The sequence below is a fragment of the Solanum lycopersicum genome, chromosome 2 (assembly GCF_036512215.1).
Source record: "Solanum lycopersicum chromosome 2, SLM_r2.1".
NCBI lineage: Eukaryota > Viridiplantae > Streptophyta > Magnoliopsida > Solanales > Solanaceae > Solanum > Solanum lycopersicum.
In genome coordinates, this window is record NC_090801.1 from 71066665 (window position 1) to 71087138 (window position 20474).

Sequence of the window (20474 nt, forward strand, 5' to 3'; positions counted from 1 at the left end):
ACATGATACAAAAAAGTAAACGGAGAGAGTAACTTCTAAGAATTAAATATGGTATAGTAGGATTATAATTTTATTTATTATATTTTAAATAGATATGTCAAATAAAATAAGGGCAAAAGGAGAAGTATTTTGCTTCAAAATGAGTCCAAAGTTGGCTAAATTTCTTCGGTTTCGTGATTGGTTGGACTCTAACCTCGCAGAATGAATGATAATTTCGAAATAAAATACGATGCTTAGTTGGATTTTTCTGATTAGTAATATGATATAACTTATACCTCAATTAGAGCAAGTAGGATTTTTTTACGTCACCTTCAGGGGAATTAATTTCAAGATTAAATACCAAGCTCTTCGCCCAAAACCTTTCAAAAAAATTAAAAGAAATTTCTAACTCAGCTTATCTGGTCTAGCGGAATAACCACACATTTTCACATCCTACAATAAAAAGTGACTAGTTTTGAAATTGCGGATTGTTTACAAATAGTTGCGTAAAAGTGATCACCATCGGGCTGAAAGTGAAAGCCCGAATTATAAATAGTATCATAAAGATTATTACACACATTAATAAGTTGCAGAAAATGTCAATACAATCTTACAAAATGTGAATAACAATGTGATGGTCAACTGAAATTCTTTTATAGGTAAATACAAATTCAAGAGACTGTAATACGGACTTGAAAAGAGAAAAATGTCCTAGAAAGTCCTCGAGTATTTTCTGATCTCATACATTATCGATGAAACTGAAACAAGATCCTTGTTCAAGGTAGAACCACCATTTATCCTCTTTATACAATCTGAAAGCCTTGTATAATAGAGAAGAAGTTGAGTTAATGCAGCTCTTAGAATGTCCATACCACACAGGAAATTGCTGAAAGAAGTAATCACATCATTGTGCATAAGCTCAATGGCAGCTTTCCATCTGCTTGCAAAGTCCTTTACAATCGGCTCAACTTCAGCAATAGTTATAGGTCTTTCAGTGCCAGTACTTGGATCCTCAGCTGCAATAAGATAATAATCAGGGCATTTCAGAAGGCTTGAGATAAACAGACATGCATAGCATTAACACTTACACCCTCTCGTCTTTACAAATTTGATGAGATCGTTAAAATGCTCCAACAGCAATTCTTCCTGCAATAAAATTAAATATAAGAACAAACCGTTCAACTGAAGTTTATAGTTGTTAAAAAGGCTGGTATATTTGTACAATCAAGAAGAGAGTTGAAAATCATTCAAGAGCTCTCCTACGGATGTTAATTTAACGTTGATTATAAATCCACACTTATTACATCCGCAATGAGAATACTCATCTAGGAAAATGCATCCACTATTTAGGGTTGCAATCAACACCAAATATTCCTCTTGAAATCAAGCACTCACAAAAATATAGATGAACTTTGTGTTATTGGTTCGTTCTAACTGAAACTCACAGTCAAGCAATAATAGAAAAAGTGGGCTTGGTGTTTGTCGGAGAAACATAACTATAATCAATTCAACATTCTTGGAATGCAAGACTTGAATAGTGTGCTCACCACGAATATGGCTGTGTTATTCTTTAGAAGCTCCTCAAAGTGCTGCTGGATTTTCCCGCCATCTGGACCAGCTTCCTAGAAGCAAATGAAAGATTATTTCGTGTTCTATATTTTCTAGTATTAAATGTTAATATAATTTAGACTTCTAACTTGTATAAAATCTGCTAACAATGGCGTCAAATGTTGAGATAGGAAACAGTCAATATTGTTACCCTTACAGTTAATGGTTTGCTAAATTTTGGAGTAAAGTAATCAGCGGCACTATCCAGATTTGCACTGTAATAAGAACAGGAATGATGACTTCCTTATCTCTTTTCATTTGACAGACAAGGTGACCAGGGAAATTGTCAGATAGACCCCCATTTTCCTTTATAATTCATCTTTCTTTCGTTGGACATTTATCCAACTAGCATATGAGCATTACCCATATAAATCCACAACAATGACTTGCACTTTTCATGATTAATTTATTGTTTATCAGAGAATAAAAAACTATAGTAATTTCTTACCTTCAGAACCGATATTATCATGTCATAGTTGTTTATAAGGAATACTGTTTGCAACTTTTGTTTAGCAAACATTTGTGATAGCTTGACAAGCAAGTCATCAACAGCCATTCTGAGTCTCTCCAGATTCAGTTCAAGCTACAAAAATTAGCAACAAGTATGAAAGCCAGTCTAGTGCAAGTAAACCACAAAGTAAAGAGTGGACCTTCACATTCTCCAACCTGGCCATCTTTGTATTCTACATTAAGGTGAATAAGGGACGCAGAAAACTCAGCATAGCGCCTTATGACATAATGTGGGTGAACATCATCTTCCCAGAGAGTCCTGATATTGGCATTTCGCAGGCTGTGGAGGTGCAAGTCAAAGACCATCTTGAAACGTGGCCATAAAGCAATATTGACCTGCCAAGATTCATTAAGCAAAAAGTGGAAAAGCAGTCCATCATAAAAGAAAGAAAACTACAAGAAAACATTTTATTTTGGTTCCAATGTCATCATCATGTTGAACTTTCTAAAGACCTTAAGGAGTTGTTTTACATTTATATTCACCTTTGTTGAACTTTCTATAATTATGAATCTTAATTCCTTATTTCTCATTTTGAAATGGTCACCTGAACATATTCAATTAGCAAACTGTTTTAATTCTCTTTTTGCTGAAGTTATGTATCTAGCCAAACATCATGAATCAAAAGATGAAAATTTTTATCCCAAATTTATACTATACATACTTTCGGAACAGGAAACCCTGCATGTCCTAGATATGCTTGTGCAATTGTCCTTTTTCCACAACATAGTAATATTATTAATTTTATCCCAAATTGATAAATTACATACTTTCGGAACAGGAAACCCTGCAGTCCTAGATATGCTTGTGCAATTGTCCTTTTTCCACAACACAGTAGCAACAAATGGGAAAATACACAAGAACATACATTACAAGGCAACAGGTGAATAAGTATCTGGTGAAATTTACAGCAAGTTCTTTAAGTTCACTTGTACACAAATAGCTCACATGCATGTGCAGAAGGCAGGAACATGGATATTTGTCATTGATGCTGGTGACTTGGTGGTAAAGTGAATTAAATGATACGTACCTTGTCTAAGTATGAATCCAGGCATGGAATTCGGCGCCTGGACATTACAAGCTGGGAAATAAAAGCAGTCCATCGATAAGAAAAGGTTCCAGCAATAATTAAGGGCCATAACAATACATTTCATATCAAGTTCATAAACAAAATTTGGCATGCTATTGGACCATTACACATATTCATTTAACACATGATTCCTCAATGAATTCTCTAATAATCAAATACTTCTATACGCTTTAGAAGATTAGAAGGAAATGACATATTTCATTTGCTATACTTCTATACGCTTTAGAAGATTAGAAGGAAATGACATATTTCATTTGCTTTTTATCTTTGAGATTTCCCCAGTTGTGAATCATTTTTACCTCAATACGCTTCAATTATTATTATGTTTTCTTTTGAGCTAAAGACTAACTTCATTGAAATACTTCCAATTCCAATAAACAATTTTCTTTAGCAGTATGTATGAATATAACTAGCATAAAGAAGATGATATGTGCAACAGTGATCTGAACTTAAAGCTCAAGTGGATAACATTGTTTAACTTGAATAAGTTTGAAAAAATTAATGCACTAGTTGTCAATTTAGCAATTCGTAAGGGTATTTCAGATATCTTTTTGTCTTTAGTTTAGAGTCTTCTAGTGTCTCCCAAATTTTGCAGCATGCAATACTTTAGACGCCAAAACAATGAAAAACTAGAGCAAGCTTGACTTACTAAAAGCTGTCAATCAACTAATAAAATCGACCAGCAATCCTTGCTTTTCGAAGTTGCTGCCAAACATTTACTGGAGTCATGAGAAAGATCTAGTTTCCCTACTATATTTTCTGGGAATTTTTCGCAAAACAATGGCATGTGTCTGCTGGGTTTAAGACAGATTTGAATCAACAATGCTGTAAAACCTAATCAGATTTCTTCTGTTCTTCTCCCGTACACCCCTTTTTCTCCAGTTTTTTGATGTTGTTGTTGGATAACCGTGGTCAAGTGAACCTTGGAACTTCACCCATACACAAATTTCCTCTTATAGGATTCTAATACTAGCTGTGTTTGCTTTGAAATTTAATACGAGAACAGAAGTGTAGGGATATACCTGGTGCTGGTGTATGATGCGAATCATGAGCATTAAGCCAATTGCATCAAAACTATTAGGAAGAATTGTGCTGAAATGCTCATCAATTACTGAAAACGGGCCTGATATCAAATGTTAATCATTAATCTCATTGAAAATCCAAGAATTTGCATTATTCCTATCAAAATTAACATTTGCATACTTCAGCATGTGTGAAGGAGCTTTAGTACAGTGGGCAGCCCTTTTTATATTTCAGCATGTACTGAAGGTGTTTGAGAATTGTCAGAATACAGATTGGGAGAACCGGAGAAGGAGATCTCTACTTAATTTAATGAATTAAAAGCAACATGAGATTAGGTTGATAGTCCTAGGAACTGCATATACAACTTCTGTTAAGCAGGTTGATTTGGGTTGTCAAGATACTTTTGAAATCTGATTTTTTATTTACCAATAAATACTTTAAGCACAATCGTGATTTTTATCTGCAGCAAGGTACATAAGGAAATGTCTACTCAAACTCACTACTTCCCATACCAGCAAAAATATCATGAAACATGGTCTGTTCTCCAAAGAAATCATCACAGAAAAGGTACCTAATCAAATAGAAGGAAAAAGCATATTAATACATATTTAACAAGGAAAGCCACTACTCTGTCAGTAGGAAAGCTGTACTGTTTCAAAGTGAATTCCAAATCAAGCATCGAATTCAAAAATAGAGAATATTGTAGGTTACTCAGAAGAAGCAGTATCCATGAGCAGCTTGTGCAAACTCCTGAAAAGGACCTCATACGGATATTTTTTTGAGCTGGCTTCAGCAATATGTGGAATTAATGGAGGTTCCTCAATCTCCTGAACACAGTGGAAAGCATATGCCATAAATACTTACATCTAATCATCATGAACATTGCTACAATATTTCGCGTATCTCCTATGAATGGTGTGGAGATCAGACCAGATCAAGAGTTGATAGAAAATCAAATAAGTATATAGTTGATTCAATCACTTTTACTTGTAGCATTTCTAGCGCTAGCTGAGCATAAGTAGTGGTCTTTGCGCAACAAAAGAAAAGGCCTTGATATAATGGGATCATTTGGATTGTCACAACCTCTAGCAGATGGCTTCAAATTGATTCTAGAAGAGCGTTATTTCACCAAGTAATGCTGATCTCTCTTTTTTTAGAATGATTCCCATGGCTAATATATTGAAATCTGGTAGCTCCGGGTCTTTATGAAATTGTATAGCAAGTTCTTACATAATATGTTGCATACATTCAATTGTCTTTATACTTGGACCAATAGATTGAAAATAGGTCAGTGAAACAGGTATTAGATGATCTACCCATACAGGTTCAACCCAGGCTAAAGTTTGCATAGAAATGAGACATGGAATGAACCAGATTAAAAAAATTAAGAAAAAGAACCCAGATGCAACTCATATGGTTCTTGGAGAAACATTTGCCTAAGTCTTCATAGAACATTTTAAAAAGAACTTTCTCCTTGACAATAAAAAGTAATACTTGAAAATATGACTTTTTTATAAGCAATTTTTGAAGAAAAAACAATGACAGTCTACAGAATAACTAAAAAACGCAAGAACCAAAGCATCACAGAATATATAATTTTTAGCATTAGATAGGTTCCTTCACTTGCACATCATCCTTGAATAAGTATCTCCATTAAGTATCTGCTATTAAAAGTGCTAAGACCATACACATCTGAAGCTAATTCTGATGAATTAGTCAGTAGTCCTAGTTATGCATTCCACTCATCAAGCAATGCATCCTCCAAAAGCACTAAATCAAAGTTATCTTCAAACTAAAAAGTAATTCTACCAGAGTGAAACTTACAGATACCTTTATACTCAAACAAGCACTAACATTCAATGATGCACAGAAGTCGTAATCTCTGGACTCTGCAGATTTATACAGAGACAATCTTTTTGGTCATAAGATAAAGGCTCAAAGAAAGAAGATGAAAACCTTGAGAATGTTTATCCTTTCTCCAAGAGCAAAAACTGCAGACCTGTTCTTCAATGGTTCTCTTCCTCTCGAAAAAAGACCTGTGCTTCTGGTCTCAACACCTATCAGATCATTAGATGTTGCTATATCCAACTGAAGCTTTTCTAAAGCTTGAATATAAGCGCGGAACTGTGCACTCAGAACCTGGGACACAAATGTTTGCTTTAGTATTCATGAAAGAGCACAATCTCTTTTTCTTTTAAGATTACTAACAGTATATATATTGATAAAAGCACCAAAGCAATGAATGTCATATGTAAAGGGTAGGACAGATCAATTGATCTACATTATAATGTCAAAAGAATAACATGTCAACCAAAATTCTGTGTCCTCTACATGACTTTCTTTACACAAAAAATGAAACGAAAGAGCACAATCTCTTGTTAGCCAAAGCATATTAAGGCTGTTATCACCTGTACATGTGATCACTGTGATTGGTAACAGTCTCTAGAGCTTACAAGATGAAAGAGAAGCTACAATACTTGATATAACAATAAGTTGGGGCAACCCAGATCTATGATGATAGCTTAAGACTGATTAGACTAAGGCATATCAAACATTAGGCAGAACACCAAATTAAGTCATGTAGTCATGTTTTTTCTCGAGAGATACAAGGTGTTTTAACGTCTTCCATACGACACGGAAAAACATTTAGAACTCATACACAAAAGATTTAAATCTTGAAGGATGGGCACCAAAGGAACAGTCAAGTTAAGCACTCGTGGACCTTAAGAATATAAAATCCTCTTTCAAACTTGCATGTCAAGAGTTACCACATTGATCTGAATGAGTTACATATCTAAGAACTCAAAATCTTTACTAATCGATCCATCAAACATCTAAGCTAGCAAAATTATTCAAAATGAAAAAAATAAAGTGAAACTTAACCTTGTTCATTGTGTCAATATATGCAGCTCGAACCTCAAGATACACTTCCTTCCCATGCTCCTTGAGAAAGGAAAGGATATACCTGCAAAATAATTGCAAAAATACCTTCAATTGCATGTTTGGATTAATCCAGGAAATTGAAAGGTGAAAAGAAACTAGAAGGAAGCACAGAAGCTGATGATCATCATAATTTTAAGCTATGGACCTCTTAAGAAAAACTCGTCCTGCATGATATCATATAAGTGGACCACAATAGCAATAAAAGGTAGTGCCCCCCAAAACACCAGGATAGCACATAAATTTGGCTTTGTTTCTACACATTTTGTTTATTTTTTCGAAGTTTTTTAAGAACTTGTTTGTTTTAAAAAGGAAAAACTGTTTGTATAAGTTTTTTTCCAAACAGCTTTTCCAAGTTCTTCAAAAGAATCTGTGGAGAGTAACAATGAAGCACCTTTATCTTCTTCCACAAACAAAACACTCCTTAATTTTCAGTACTCAAAAAATGCAACTCTTCAACCATGTCTGTTTTTTGAAGATACCTCCTTTTAACGGGCAGGTAAGGAAAAGGAACGAAAGAAGCTTCTCGAAGTGCCAAAATTTCATCCGTATTGTTGTTTAAAAGGTAACTCTGTTTAGAGATTCTCCAACGTCCCAACAGCTGACAAGGATATAGTAGCTAAACAAAACAGTACTGCAGTTAGGAGCACTAAAAAACAGTGCACATGTACCTTGCCCAGCCAGTGTCACTAGACAATCGCTTGGTCAAAAAAATTTACTAGATACATATCAGCAAACTAAAATATTGGGTATAAATATGAAAAATGACACCGCTTGTTACCATAGTAATTTATTGATTTTTTCACTTCTTCAAACGTTGATACCACTCACGAAAACTCTGGTGTGTGCCACAGCTAAGAACCAAACAAATATTGTTGCTATCCACAGTATGTTTAGCGGGATAATTTATATAAACGGATCTTCTTGGATGTTTTCATTCAGGTAAATGGTAGAGAAGGAAATTCGTTGTGAACAAACAAACTAGCTAATCATCAGTAGTCCGGAAGAAAGGAATGAGAAATACAAATAAACTCTCTCTGTTTCAAATTATTTGTCTTACTTTCATTTTTAGTCCATTTCAAAAACAAGGCCCCTTTCCTTTTTCAGTAACTCTTCAATTCCAGTTTTCCACATTGCATATTTAAGACTACAAGATTCAAGGGCATTTTGGTGTACTCCACATATTTTTAATTTAAGACACAAGATTCAAAAGTTCTCTTTACTATCTCTAACTTAGCACCAAGTCAAAACCACACAAACAAATTTAAACAGAGGGAGTGTGATAGAAACCAAAAGAAGATGCAACTCACTTATATTTTAGGAGGACACTCTGCTGAAGGATCTGGATATTAGTTTTGGGCTTCCTTAAAGCGTATAGCTTCTGAACCATGAAATCAAACACCTAAAAGAGGAACAAGAAAGTGGATTAGATGTCACAACTGACAAAAACTATTCTTGCTTATCTAAGACTCTTCTTATTGGTAAACCAATTACGACTCAAACCCACTAAGAACAAGCACATGCATTAAGTAAAAACAATAATTAGACATCATTTATCACCTTATGAGGGCACAACTTCGTTTTGGAGTGGCGAGTGCATTAAAAAGAACAGTGTGAATTTGAGGCATCAAAATCCTAGAAGGTACAAGTTTATTTCTGTTTTTCAGTTAAGAATGTAGAGAAAAGTGTTTGACAGACCGAGGAAGACAAGGAGGTTCACATAGACCGAAGGTAGCAACACGCAACTTTGCTTGATGCAAATTCAGAATACGATGCAAAAATGTTTCAAATTTTGATAATAATAATAACCTGTAGAATTAAATTGGAGGGTGATCCATTGAACAGAGAAAGAAGGATACTCAGAAAATAATGGTGAAATGTTTCAAATTTTTATATATATAAGAAGTTTGTCGTTAAACTGGGAGAATACTCATTGAACAGTAAAAGAAGGATCCTCAGAAAGAAGACAACAGGAAAAATGAAAGCACAGATATTACTCAGAGACTCGAGAGCGATCTTCAGATAAGAATAAGTGTTACGGAACGGAGCAGATTGAATGAGAGATAAGATGCAGACTGGAATAAATCCAGGAAACACAGAGAAATTTTAACGGGTAAAAATGTTTATAGGGTGAGGTCCAGCAGCGACACAGTGGTTAAGCAAGAGCAGGAAGTGAAGCAAACAGATGAGAACTAAGGATGTTATTGCTGTCTGACATTGGCTTCGTTGCTTACCTGGATGTTTTTTTAATTTTATGTTTCGGATCTATTTACTTACTTTTGAAGGGCATTTAAATGTTCATTTTCAAAATTATGGAGGAAACACAGAACCCCTTTCTATTCAATATCTCTATGGGGTAAAAAGGGTACCATTTTTCTCCTTTAGTACAATCTTTTGGGTACTGAGATAATAACCTATTTTTCATGAGTGATGATATAGTTTTCACTTTTGTACAGCTTGTTTTCTAGGCTTATTGGTTGAATTGGTTGTCATTGTAACCTTGCACGCCTTTTTTTTTCATTGAAAAAAAAGTCGGACATATCTCGATTTGACTGACATCCTTGCGCATAGGACATGCTAATCTTCTCAGTTCTCGTACTGTACAATTTTTATTCGATATCCCCAAAGAGACTAGCCTTGCACTCCGCATTATATACCTTGGAAACTCAGCATACACTAGACTACTCGGCATATACATACCTTGGAGACAGCTTTCTGCCGAAGTTTTTCTAGCTCAGGCTGCACATCTTTCAGGGCTTTTGATGTTTTAACTGTGGGATCTGCATCTGCACACTTCAGTTTTTTACTCAAAATTTCAAGGGTCCTCATGTATTCCTCATTAACCTATAAACATTTGATTTAATGTTGCATGGAAGGTTAGAAATCATTAGTGAACAATGCTTTCAAATATGCAATTTCTGAAGATTAAACATCTCAAAGAATGATGTAATACAGACAACGAAAAAGATCTAATGTATTATATTTTCAATGGTTCGGAAGAGCTGATGATTATTGTTTTTATTTTTTGAGAAGAGCTGATTATCAACTGGAAGAAACATTCCAAACAAAGCCCCATTATCAAATGTAGTAACGTAATACCAGCAAAGCAAAGACCAAAAAAGGAGGGAAAAACAAAAGAAGAAGTGAGAAAGTTTGGCTAGCGTTAACAGTTAACTACCAGAAAGAACAGTGTTTTATTGTAGACTCGTATGCCAGGAGGGAGAAATGATGGAAAAAAGAAAGAAGCGAGAAAGTCCAGTGTTAACAGTCTACAAAGACTACAACCAAGAAGATGAGTTTTCTATTGTAATTTGATAAATTATTTAGCAGTGCAATGTAAGCCTTGAAAGTTAAATCAACAATCACTTGAAAGAAATGAATAAACCAACATACTACAGTCAATCACCCCAACATGTCACATATTGTCCTCAAAATCATATGAAAGACTATGGAGAACCCATTCACCACTTTATTTCTCTACTTGAACTTCAAATTTGCCATTTTCCCTCATTGTTATTCTTCTTGGAATAGCTGTAGGCTACAATGTAAGAATAAATATGAGGAACAAACAAACCAAGGAGCCAAAAGCACCTCTTCATCAACAATTATGTCAATCATCCTTGGAGGAACAATAATATCTTCAACAAACTTTGCCAACTTTGACTCTGCTACCTGCAAAATAATATAACCATTTAGCAAGTACACTACAGACATCGGAAAGTATATTCCTAGCTCAAACACCAACACTCAATATGGTTGTCATATAAAGTATAGTGGACCCACAGCATAACCAATTTGCACTAACATACATCTAATAAGTCTAAGAAGACGTACATCATGAAAAACATAAAGAAGAAGTGAAGTGTCGACGAGATTAAAATGGAATATTTTATTGATAAGTGTTAAAACCTTTTATTGGAGTTGCCTACAGCACTACGGTTGTGCTGAAGAAGCTTTACAAAAAAATGCAAGGAACCGATCAGACCAGTGATATCATCCATATCATGTACAAAAGAAAGTCTGCACCAAAAAGCTAATAACAGGATGGTTCTATTCTTAAGACTGTAATTAAATTGAAATTCCCAGTAAATTAATGCATGACTGTGAACAGCTAATTTGGTGAGTCTTTCATAAGTTCATGAAATCAAATTGATATCAGATAAAAATAGGAAATGGTATTCAGAAAATTTGAAAGGACACAACAAAGATGACAACAGCAACAGCAAAAAGAATATATGTTTTCTTCTATTCATTGTCTTAAACTATGAAGGTGGCAATGATCATTACCAAAGTGTACTATAAGTAATAAGAGATGAGAATTCTGTTCATTGGATAAGGGTAATCTACCAAGAAATTTTCCTGTTTCTTTGGAGGTGTTGAAGCCTTTTGAGAAAATATAATAGACAGAACTTGTGTGTGTGAGGGGGGGATGAGATTTAGACAGACTTTTAGCGAAAGAGCCCACCATCCACGACTGATTTACTCATAAGGTCTTCTACAGAAAGTAATGTAAAAAGTAAGATATCTAGAAATGTATAAGATAAAGAAAATGGTCAATAACACACATTCGGACCAAATAATAACATTCACGTATGAAATATACTTATATAGTCAGTATACTTTATTCATTGAGACTGATAATTTCACATATGAACATTAAATTACATTCCAACAATAGCCGTCAGTATCGACATTGCTTCAGAATAAGAAGCTAGCTAATAATCTACAGATGTAACTTACATGAAACCAAATAAAGGAAGCCCAAGATTAAACTATAAACAGTCAAGGAAGGTCCATCCATTAACAATAATACCTTGCGATTCTTCAGCCTCACTCCCATATCCATAGACTTCTCTTGGAGAATTTTGATATCTGAACTTATAGAACCTATCTCTGCCTGGAAGATAAAACAGTGAATATCAAGTCTTAATGACAAAACATACAGGCAAGTTCACTTTTAAGATGTTATGTAGTATTTCTTTAATTTATTCCATTTTCTTCTTTGTTTGGTGACGGAAGGCAGAGACAGAAATCCTGACAGTGATTTTACCCCAAAATAAAACCACAATATTAATAATGGTAACAAGTCGACCTACTTTTACCACTTATCAATCATATCATCTCCGGAACAAAGTTAGAAGCCTCAATCATAGCTGATTTTCTTAAGCAGGAAAAAAATTGACATCCAGTTTAACATGATAATGATGGAAAGTACCTGAAATCCACTGAGAAGAGTTTCCATCTGTGATAGAATCATGTCGCAATCACGAATTTGATCATGAAGTGAGACGAGATTATCACTTTCCTTTATGTAATCCTATTGATTTGATAAAAGATCATATATCAGTATAATGTCACTATAACCAAATTTACAAGGCACTGCCCCAAGAAATTAGCACAGTATGATTTAATTGTATTGTATTGTCATTATACCCAAGTTCATTAGGCTTCACATGAATTTGTGTTGTGACGACTAGATTTATTAAATCTATTTCTGAAAAGAAATATGATGATTGACTAAGGATAAAGAGAAAATTGTAAACTACATACAGTGCAAGGATATTTAGTAGCTCGATGAAATCGGCAATGGTTCAATGCTGATCACATACCAAAATGTAAATTTCTGGCACATCAAAAATGTGTGAAGACAAGTGTCCTTTATGTGTCACAAGTTGAATTATACATACAACTTGAGTATTGTTAGTGCAGGTCGAGAAAAACTTGACCTTATTCTAGCAAGGAAAATGAAGACACTAAGTGGAGAAAACAACCACAGGAGACTAAAGAAGAAATAAGACAATATGGTGCTCGAACCTAGATGCGTTGAAAGAAAAACTGAGCATGGAGTGAAATAAGAGAGCATTCGAGAGGATGGAGAATGACCGCGTACATTTGAAGAATAGACTCTCTTTTCTAGTTTCTTTTATGCAAGCCGTGAAGTTCCAATTTATATAGAAGACAGGATGTCTTTCATGGAGAATCACATTAGGTTGTAAATTCGCTACAATTTGGTGTACTGCTTGCTTGTATACAGGATATTTTTCTGTTACTAATAAAATCATTTATCTAATAAAAAAGGACCGAGAACGGAAGTATGTCAAAGAAGAAAACAATGGAGAAGACATTGCTCGGGGAAAAGGCTAGCAAGCTAAAGAGATTACTTGGAGACTAAGGTCCAAATGCTTATGCAGACAAGAGTGAGATTCTTTTAGAAAATTATCAAGGCAAAAGGAAAAGGTAAATACTGCTAATAAACAATGGTGAAAGGGGTTATGCAAGAAGATGCAGATTTATTGATCCATCACACAGTTAAACAAGGAACCCCATTACATAGTTAAACAAGGAAGCCATTGTACTTGTAAAGACTTTTGTTATTAGCAATAACTGGGTAATAAGTTAAATGAAAATATCTTACATTTCTTTCAAAAAAAATAAAGAACCGGAAAGCAAAATACATAATAAACCTAAACGTCCAAACTGGAACAACCGAACAACTCAAATTCCCAAGTTATGAATACACACAAACAAATACCAATTTCAAACAAAAAAAATACAGACAAAACAGTGTTTAATGTATTATTACAACAAACCTGGATAGAATCCAATTCGACTTGACGTAAATTATTTTCAACGCCTTTAGTGTATTCCCGCAACGTTGTACCTTTAGAAAGTATGTTTGCGACAACCTTTGCATACAAATAAGGCAAATACAGACCCAATATCAGTGTCCCCAAACCTATCCTCTCAAAGGGGATAAAAATTGGACAAAACTGTAACAAATAGCAAGCTTTAATCGGAAATAGATTCAGCTGTCACTACGAAGAGAGAGACATAAATGTATAATCTTCTTACATCATCAGCTTGACATTCCTGTAACTCTTCCTCGAGTCCCTCAAGGGATATATCATCACTGGAAAGAAAGAAGATGAATGTCCTAAATTTCATCATATATAGAGGATCGAGAATGAAAAATTACAAGCATTAAAGCAAAATTAGCAAAACTAGTCCACGAAATTAAACCTGGCAGTTTCATCATCAACATTCAAATCGCCAACGAAGGATCCCAAATCCAAGGAGGTTTTCTGCCCATTATTAGCATTTGCCGAAGTTCACAGATGTAAGGCAACACAAGGATATGAAAATGTGCACAAACTAAAGCATGAAACTTCAGGAAAACGAGAGAAACAACTGTTTACCGACGTGTTGCCAGCCACATCCACCATAGCAACTAGAGCAAACCAACAACTTTCTACTGATCTACACCGTACAGCTATCTAAGAGCAAGCCAGATCAAACATTTCTATATTCAGAATAGAACCACAAAAAAAAAAAAACCGCTTTGTGATGATGTTCTGGAAATGATCTTGGAGGTCTTCAGAGTAAAATGATCTTATTGTAAATGTACTGTTGTAGTAATATACAAAGTTACCTGCTTCAAGGAAAAAAAAAAGGTTTTCAGAGTTTAGTCACTGCATTCCGACTTCTTTATTACCAGGAAAGTGCACAAGCTTTACTACATACAGCACAAATACATTGAATGGTACACAGGTGATTTTGTCAACAAGACCATTTTTTTATAAGGAACAAAAGGTGATTTTGTCAAAAATGCCCTGGAATACAGTTTACCAATCAGGGTACTTTCTGTTGTTATTATTATTGTTATATGTAAACACGGGCTTGTACTAAAATGGGTCTGTATAATATATGTACATTCAACTTATCCATAATAACTAGACGAGTTCAAAATGAGTAGTTAATATATTTTCAATTGAAAACGTATAGCTATTTGAATATGAAACTTAGCAGAGAGATTATTTGATTATTTGCTGCTATGTAACAAAAATATCTTAGGTGTAAAATACTTTTTATTAATCTGATGGGGTTAAATATTACTGATTTAAGTAGAAAACTAGTACACATATTGTGGAGAGGGAGATGTGGAGGAGGTGCTAATTCAGCAATCCAACAAGTACTGGAAAAGTTACATTCAACTTATCCAAAATAACTATGCGAGTTCATAATGAATGGTTATACTTTAAATTAAAAATGTATAGCAATTTGAATATGGAACTTCGCAGCGAGAGATTATTGGGTTATTTGCTAATATGTGACAAAAATATCTTAAGGTGTTATACTTTTTATTAATCTTATGGGGTTAATACTACTTATTTAAGTAAAAAACTAGTACAGATTTTATGATTAAAGTTGAATAAGTCATGGAGAGGGAGATGTCGAGGAGTTGCTAATTCGGTGATCCAACAAATAAATAAGTAATGTTTTACAAAGTCACCAAAATCATTGAAAATTCATTAGAGAAGCATATCCAAACCAACTAAAAAGTCTAACAAATTCAAGATCTCATATCTAAATAATTTTATTGAATAAATTTACAGCACTAAGATCTATAAATATTCATTTTTTTGGCCAAGCGTTTGGGATGTCAAACACACTTTCTTTTGGAAAACTGAAGTGTTCGGCCATAAAGGAAAACGTTTGTGAGAACAAGAGAAGCAGTTTTTCTGCTAAAAGAAATAATTTTACTTTTTTTTTAATAGGTAACAACTTGTATATAAACAGAAGTGCAGAACCAAAGGGGTCAGAGGGGTAGTTACAGTTTCTCCAGGAGAAAAAAGTGAAGCTACATTAAAAGAAAAAAAAAGACTATTCTAAGTAAATGCACCAGTATCTTAGCCAACTCCTCAAGATATAACATTCTAGAAAACACTAAAGCTCGCGGTTAGTAACTGACTGAGGCCAATAACCTTGAGACTCTCTCCCGCAGTTTCATTAGGAATGGTAGATCATGGAGGAATTATACAGTGCATTAAGAAAGTACCAGTAGTGGGCAAAAATAGCATGTGCACCACCCACTGCCCAGGATGAAACCTTTCCATCAGAGGTTGAACATGTCTCTGACTCCTTATACATATCGTCTTCAAACAACCAACTCCTAGTAAGAGTGACCTAATATGAGTGCATGAATGATTGAACTGAGGAGGGGTGATTAAACAGGGATGATACATCTTTAGCTCACCGAGGACATGGCCCTAAATAGGAGAGCATGGAAGTCAAGGATTAAGGCGGAAGGTTAGTAAGAAGTAGAGAGGATTCCCTCTCTTCTGGGAGAGAGCATGAATCTAGTTTAGAACACCTTATTTGATTCCTCTTCTCCTTATCGTATTATCATTACTACTCTTCTGTTATCTCATCCTCCAATTTTTACTACTATTGTTTTTCTTTTACATTGGCTATCTTTCATTTGTTGTCATTACTTTTCTTCAATTACTTATTTTCATCACATCTTCTTCACTCTTATATTTCTCAAACCTACTTCGAAAATCACTTTTTTGAGCCGAAGATTTTTCTGAAATAGTCTCTCTATCCCACAAAGGTAGGGGTTAAGGTCTGCGTAGACCCACCCTCCCCAAACCCCATTTGTGGGATCTCAGTCTGCGTAGACCCACCCTCCCCAAACCCCATTTGTGGGATCTCAGTATCTCACTAAATCTGTTGTTGTTGTTGTTGATGATCACACAACCATTCTCAGACCTCCTATAATCTGAGTGTGGGCGTGAATGACCTTTCATGATGTAGACTTCCAACCATCCATCCCATGGTAATGCTCATTTAATCCACAGATTAAGTCATGGGGACAGAATTGAGAGTCTCGCTGACTCCTCAACCACCCCGCATTAGTTGGGATGCATATCTGCACAGCACTTGTCAATTAGCAACCGACTTCTTCTCAACGGAGATTCCAATAGGTCTTGGACTCCAAGAGACCTCGGCCCTATAAATAAAAACGCTCCGAAACGAACAGAACAGGGGATATTAATTTAAGAACTACCCACTCTCACATGAAAATCAAACTTCACCATTGTACTTCTGTATTAACTGTCATTGTCTTCATACTTGAGCTTTCTGGAATTAGTTTGATCCTAAGATATTCAAATAAAGCCTTGTATGGTCGTGGATAGGAGTGATAAAACCATATGAATTACTTGTCTTTGTTGTTTGTCACTTCAATTACTTTACTTATGGTGAGGACTTCTCCCTATAATACCTATTTTGAAAATTGTGACATTTCAAAGCACTGTCTTTAATCCAAACAAGAATAACCCGTTTAACATAAGAAAAAATATGTCGAAGAGAAACAGAAGTTTCGGTAGTAATAATGTCAAACAGATGCATTTAAAAGCAAACAGATCATAATCGATCAACAGCATACAACAACAACAAAACCAGAAGACGCTATTGTAGAAAGATACAAGTAAATCATCCAAAGGGAAAAAGTAGTAGAAGGAAGCTACCTGATAGCCGTGAAGAGCCAAGAAGAGATCTGAAATTTCGAGATTGGGATTTAATTCTCTGAATAGGAAAAAAGTGGTGTGGTGATTGAGGCCAAAAATTAAAAAGAAAAAATGGAGAGAGATAATTTGGAGGGACAATGTAGTGAAATCACATTTCCCTCATAAACTTTACCTTAATGAAAATCTAATTATTGAAGAATATAATATTACCTAGATTAAAATTAAATTTACTCTAAGTAAGAATAATGTAATATTGAATTTTTAGCTAAAATTATTCTAAAGTATAACCTAAATGTAAAGTACATCCTTGTGCTATATAGTTTAACAAAAAATATTCTTGAATTGTTTAAAAAATTAGTATAAAATTCATCTTTATGTCTAGTTTTTTAAGAAACAACCAACAAAAATGTGTCAAATTGAATATGTCACCAATAAAAATGTGTCAAATCGAATAAATGTATATACATATCGTTAAGCTAGTCAAGAAATTAGGTGACTGTTTTAATTATTTGAAATTGAGGGTTTAAATCATATCCAGACAAAATATTTAAAACTCTAAATATTTTTTATAGAAATATGGCAGATACCACTATAGCTTCAAAATTTTCAAATAAAGTAATAAATTTTTTTATATTTTTATAACTAAAAACCTACGTAAGATCGCTAGATTTTCAACATTTGTGTACATTGTGTAAAATGTGAATCTCATTGTATGTATATTACTACACCCTAAATATTTTTATTAAAGAAAATCTCTAAATAGTTGGATATAATATTTCTAAAATGATTTTTTGTTACATAATATTTCTAATTATCGGTACCTATTGTATAAATATTTCAAAATTTATGCATTGTTGCAAGTTAGTTTACTTGATGATGCAGAAAATATATATAAATTAACAACACACAAAATTTAAATTATAAGAATGAAAGATTCATTTTCTATCTATATCTTTATTCTTTTTAAGTAACTTTGATCTTTTCGTCGTGATCAAGACATGACCAAATTATTATTTTTTATTGGTTCTATCAGTTTCTTAACAAAAAAAAATATATTAGAAAATGATTCCAAGAATGGGTTTTTGCCCACTTGAATATGTCATGTCCTTCTAACAAAAATTTTAGTACATGAAATTTATTTTTTTACTATTGTTTTTTGGGATAATTGTATAAAATGACAAAATAAATATAGTAGTTATCATTTGATTTATTTGTGTTTTGTAGCAAACTATTTGTCAGTCCCTCTCTCCCTCATATTCTCGCTCGTCACTCTCCCTCTCTTGCTTGCTTCCTGTCGCTTGCCTCTCTCGCTTTATACAATAGAATTGTATAAATTCTGTTTCTAATTGTATAAAGCGAGAGAAAATAGTATATACACATGCAAATACATATATTTTTGTCTTATACACTTATAATTATACAATAAAAGTACTCCCCTGCCCAAGTCTCTTTTTCCTTTATCTCTTTCTCGTTTTGTACAAATTCAAATTGTATGTAATTTCTCCCTTTCTCGTTTTATACAATTCAATTCAATTGTATATTACCTACCTAAGTCTCTTTTACCTTTCTCTTTTTCTCATTTTATACAAATTCAAATTGTATATAATCGTCTTATGCACCTATAATTATACAATTTGTTTTATATACTTCGTTTTATGTTCGTTTATACAATTCTCTGCCCAAGTCTTTTTCTCTTTCTTATTTTATACACTTCATTTTATACAATTCGCTTCAATTGTATATGTATAGCGAATTATACATATATATGTTTGCTATGGAGCGCAATTATGCAAACTTTGCTATAACATACAAATATGAATTTTATGTTTGCTATATGTAAAAGTTGCCCTTGTTTTTTTTTATTTCTGACTTACGAAAAAATATTTATCTTTATTTGAAAAATAATAAATATAAAATTGAAATAAAATACTAATATAAGTTGTATTATATGGAAAAATTATTTTTAGTAATTTATATGGCAATTAATAGTAATGATGATTGTGTGTTTTGATTTGTAATGGTGTTTGACCGGTGATAATAGTTATGAATTATATTTTATGGTATACAGGTTGACAGTAAGGGTTAACTGGTTGGTAATGATGATGACGGATGATTAGTAGTGGAATTATATTAATAGCTAATGATTATGATAAATCATGACGTCGATTAGAGTGATTTTTCGATATTCATTATTATTTGTCATTGATTGACTTGAAACACCCATTAATAAGACAATCATTGATATAAGTATTTTAACAAATTATCCATATTAAAATGATGTATAGCAATATTAGGTCTTGATTTTTTTTTTTTGAAAAATAAGTATTTAATGTTGAAAATAAAACATGGAAAAAACAAAAGCATGTTTTCTTGATATGTCAAAAGTGACGAGTAAAAATAAAAAATATATTTTAGAAATAACGGACAAGTAAAAGTGTTCGGAGGGAGTATTAACTAATGGCAATAATTAGAGGGATCCGTGGTTCGGTTTGGAACGATTGTTAGTTAAAACTAAAATCAAACTAATTAGTCGGTTTTTAAAATTTCTAAAACCAAACCTATATGAAAAAACAACCATCAGTTTGGTTCAACTTTTTATGTTTTTACGATTTGAAAGTAGTGTTTTTTTGAAGACACACATATCTCGATATACAAAAATCACTACATGAACAATCCACAAGAAAGTTATTGTCGGTTCAATTGAGCAATTAAGCAATACAAGAGCTATTATTCTACAAACGAAATGATTCAATTATGAGAAAATATGACTATATATTATGTGAGATAGAATATGTAAAGATTGATGTAATCGATTTTGATGGACTGCAATAGTTAGGCTAAAATTTAAGTGTTCGTCTCGAGATAATAGTAAAGTTAAATACTTAGGTTAACTAAAATTTAACAAAAAAGTTATATTTTATTTGTGAATAATATATAAATAATTATAAAATTTATATATCTAATTTATCTGTTCAATTTAATTATTTTTGTGGTTGTTTATTAGTAAAATCAAAAT

At 33.3% G+C, this 20474-nt stretch overlaps 1 protein-coding gene and 1 non-coding gene across 9 annotated transcripts; both read right to left on the reverse strand.

Moving 5' to 3' along the window:
• Positions 1-481: 481 nt before the first annotated feature.
• LOC101244137 (vacuolar protein sorting-associated protein 52 A-like) lies at positions 482-17617 on the reverse strand. 8 transcript variants are annotated; one of them, XM_069293106.1, is made up of 21 exons: positions 17459-17617; positions 14345-14580; positions 14169-14230; positions 14001-14058; positions 13739-13834; positions 12364-12465; positions 11962-12045; positions 10740-10820; positions 9849-9992; positions 8459-8550; positions 7092-7173; positions 6165-6347; positions 4920-5035; positions 4721-4779; positions 4208-4308; positions 3126-3176; positions 2254-2433; positions 2036-2170; positions 1527-1601; positions 1068-1125; positions 482-995 (listed from the first exon to the last, which is right to left on the reverse strand). In XM_069293106.1, exons 2-21 carry the CDS (start codon positions 14369-14371, stop codon positions 691-693), a joined length of 2091 nt encoding a protein of 696 aa, XP_069149207.1. In that variant the 5' UTR covers positions 14372-14580; positions 17459-17617; the 3' UTR covers positions 482-690.
• LOC112939962 (U6 spliceosomal RNA) lies at positions 9674-9780 on the reverse strand. Its single transcript, XR_003245840.1, has one exon. It is a non-coding gene; the product is annotated as a U6 spliceosomal RNA (small nuclear RNA).
• Positions 17618-20474: the final 2857 nt, after the last annotated feature.

Bases quoted from the DNA above. Each gene is read 5' to 3' on its own strand.
- LOC101244137 (XM_069293103.1), bottom strand. From the start codon at position 14,371: ATGGTGGATGTGGCTGGCAACACGTCG. The intron at 9,993-10,739 runs GTGCTTTTGGCT...AAATGTTTATAG, and splicing joins ACATAATTGTTGATGAAGAG to GTTAATGAGGAATACATGAG. The intron at 3,177-4,207 runs GTATATCCCTAC...TTTATTTCCCAG, and splicing joins GCATCATACACCAGCACCAG to CTTGTAATGTCCAGGCGCCG.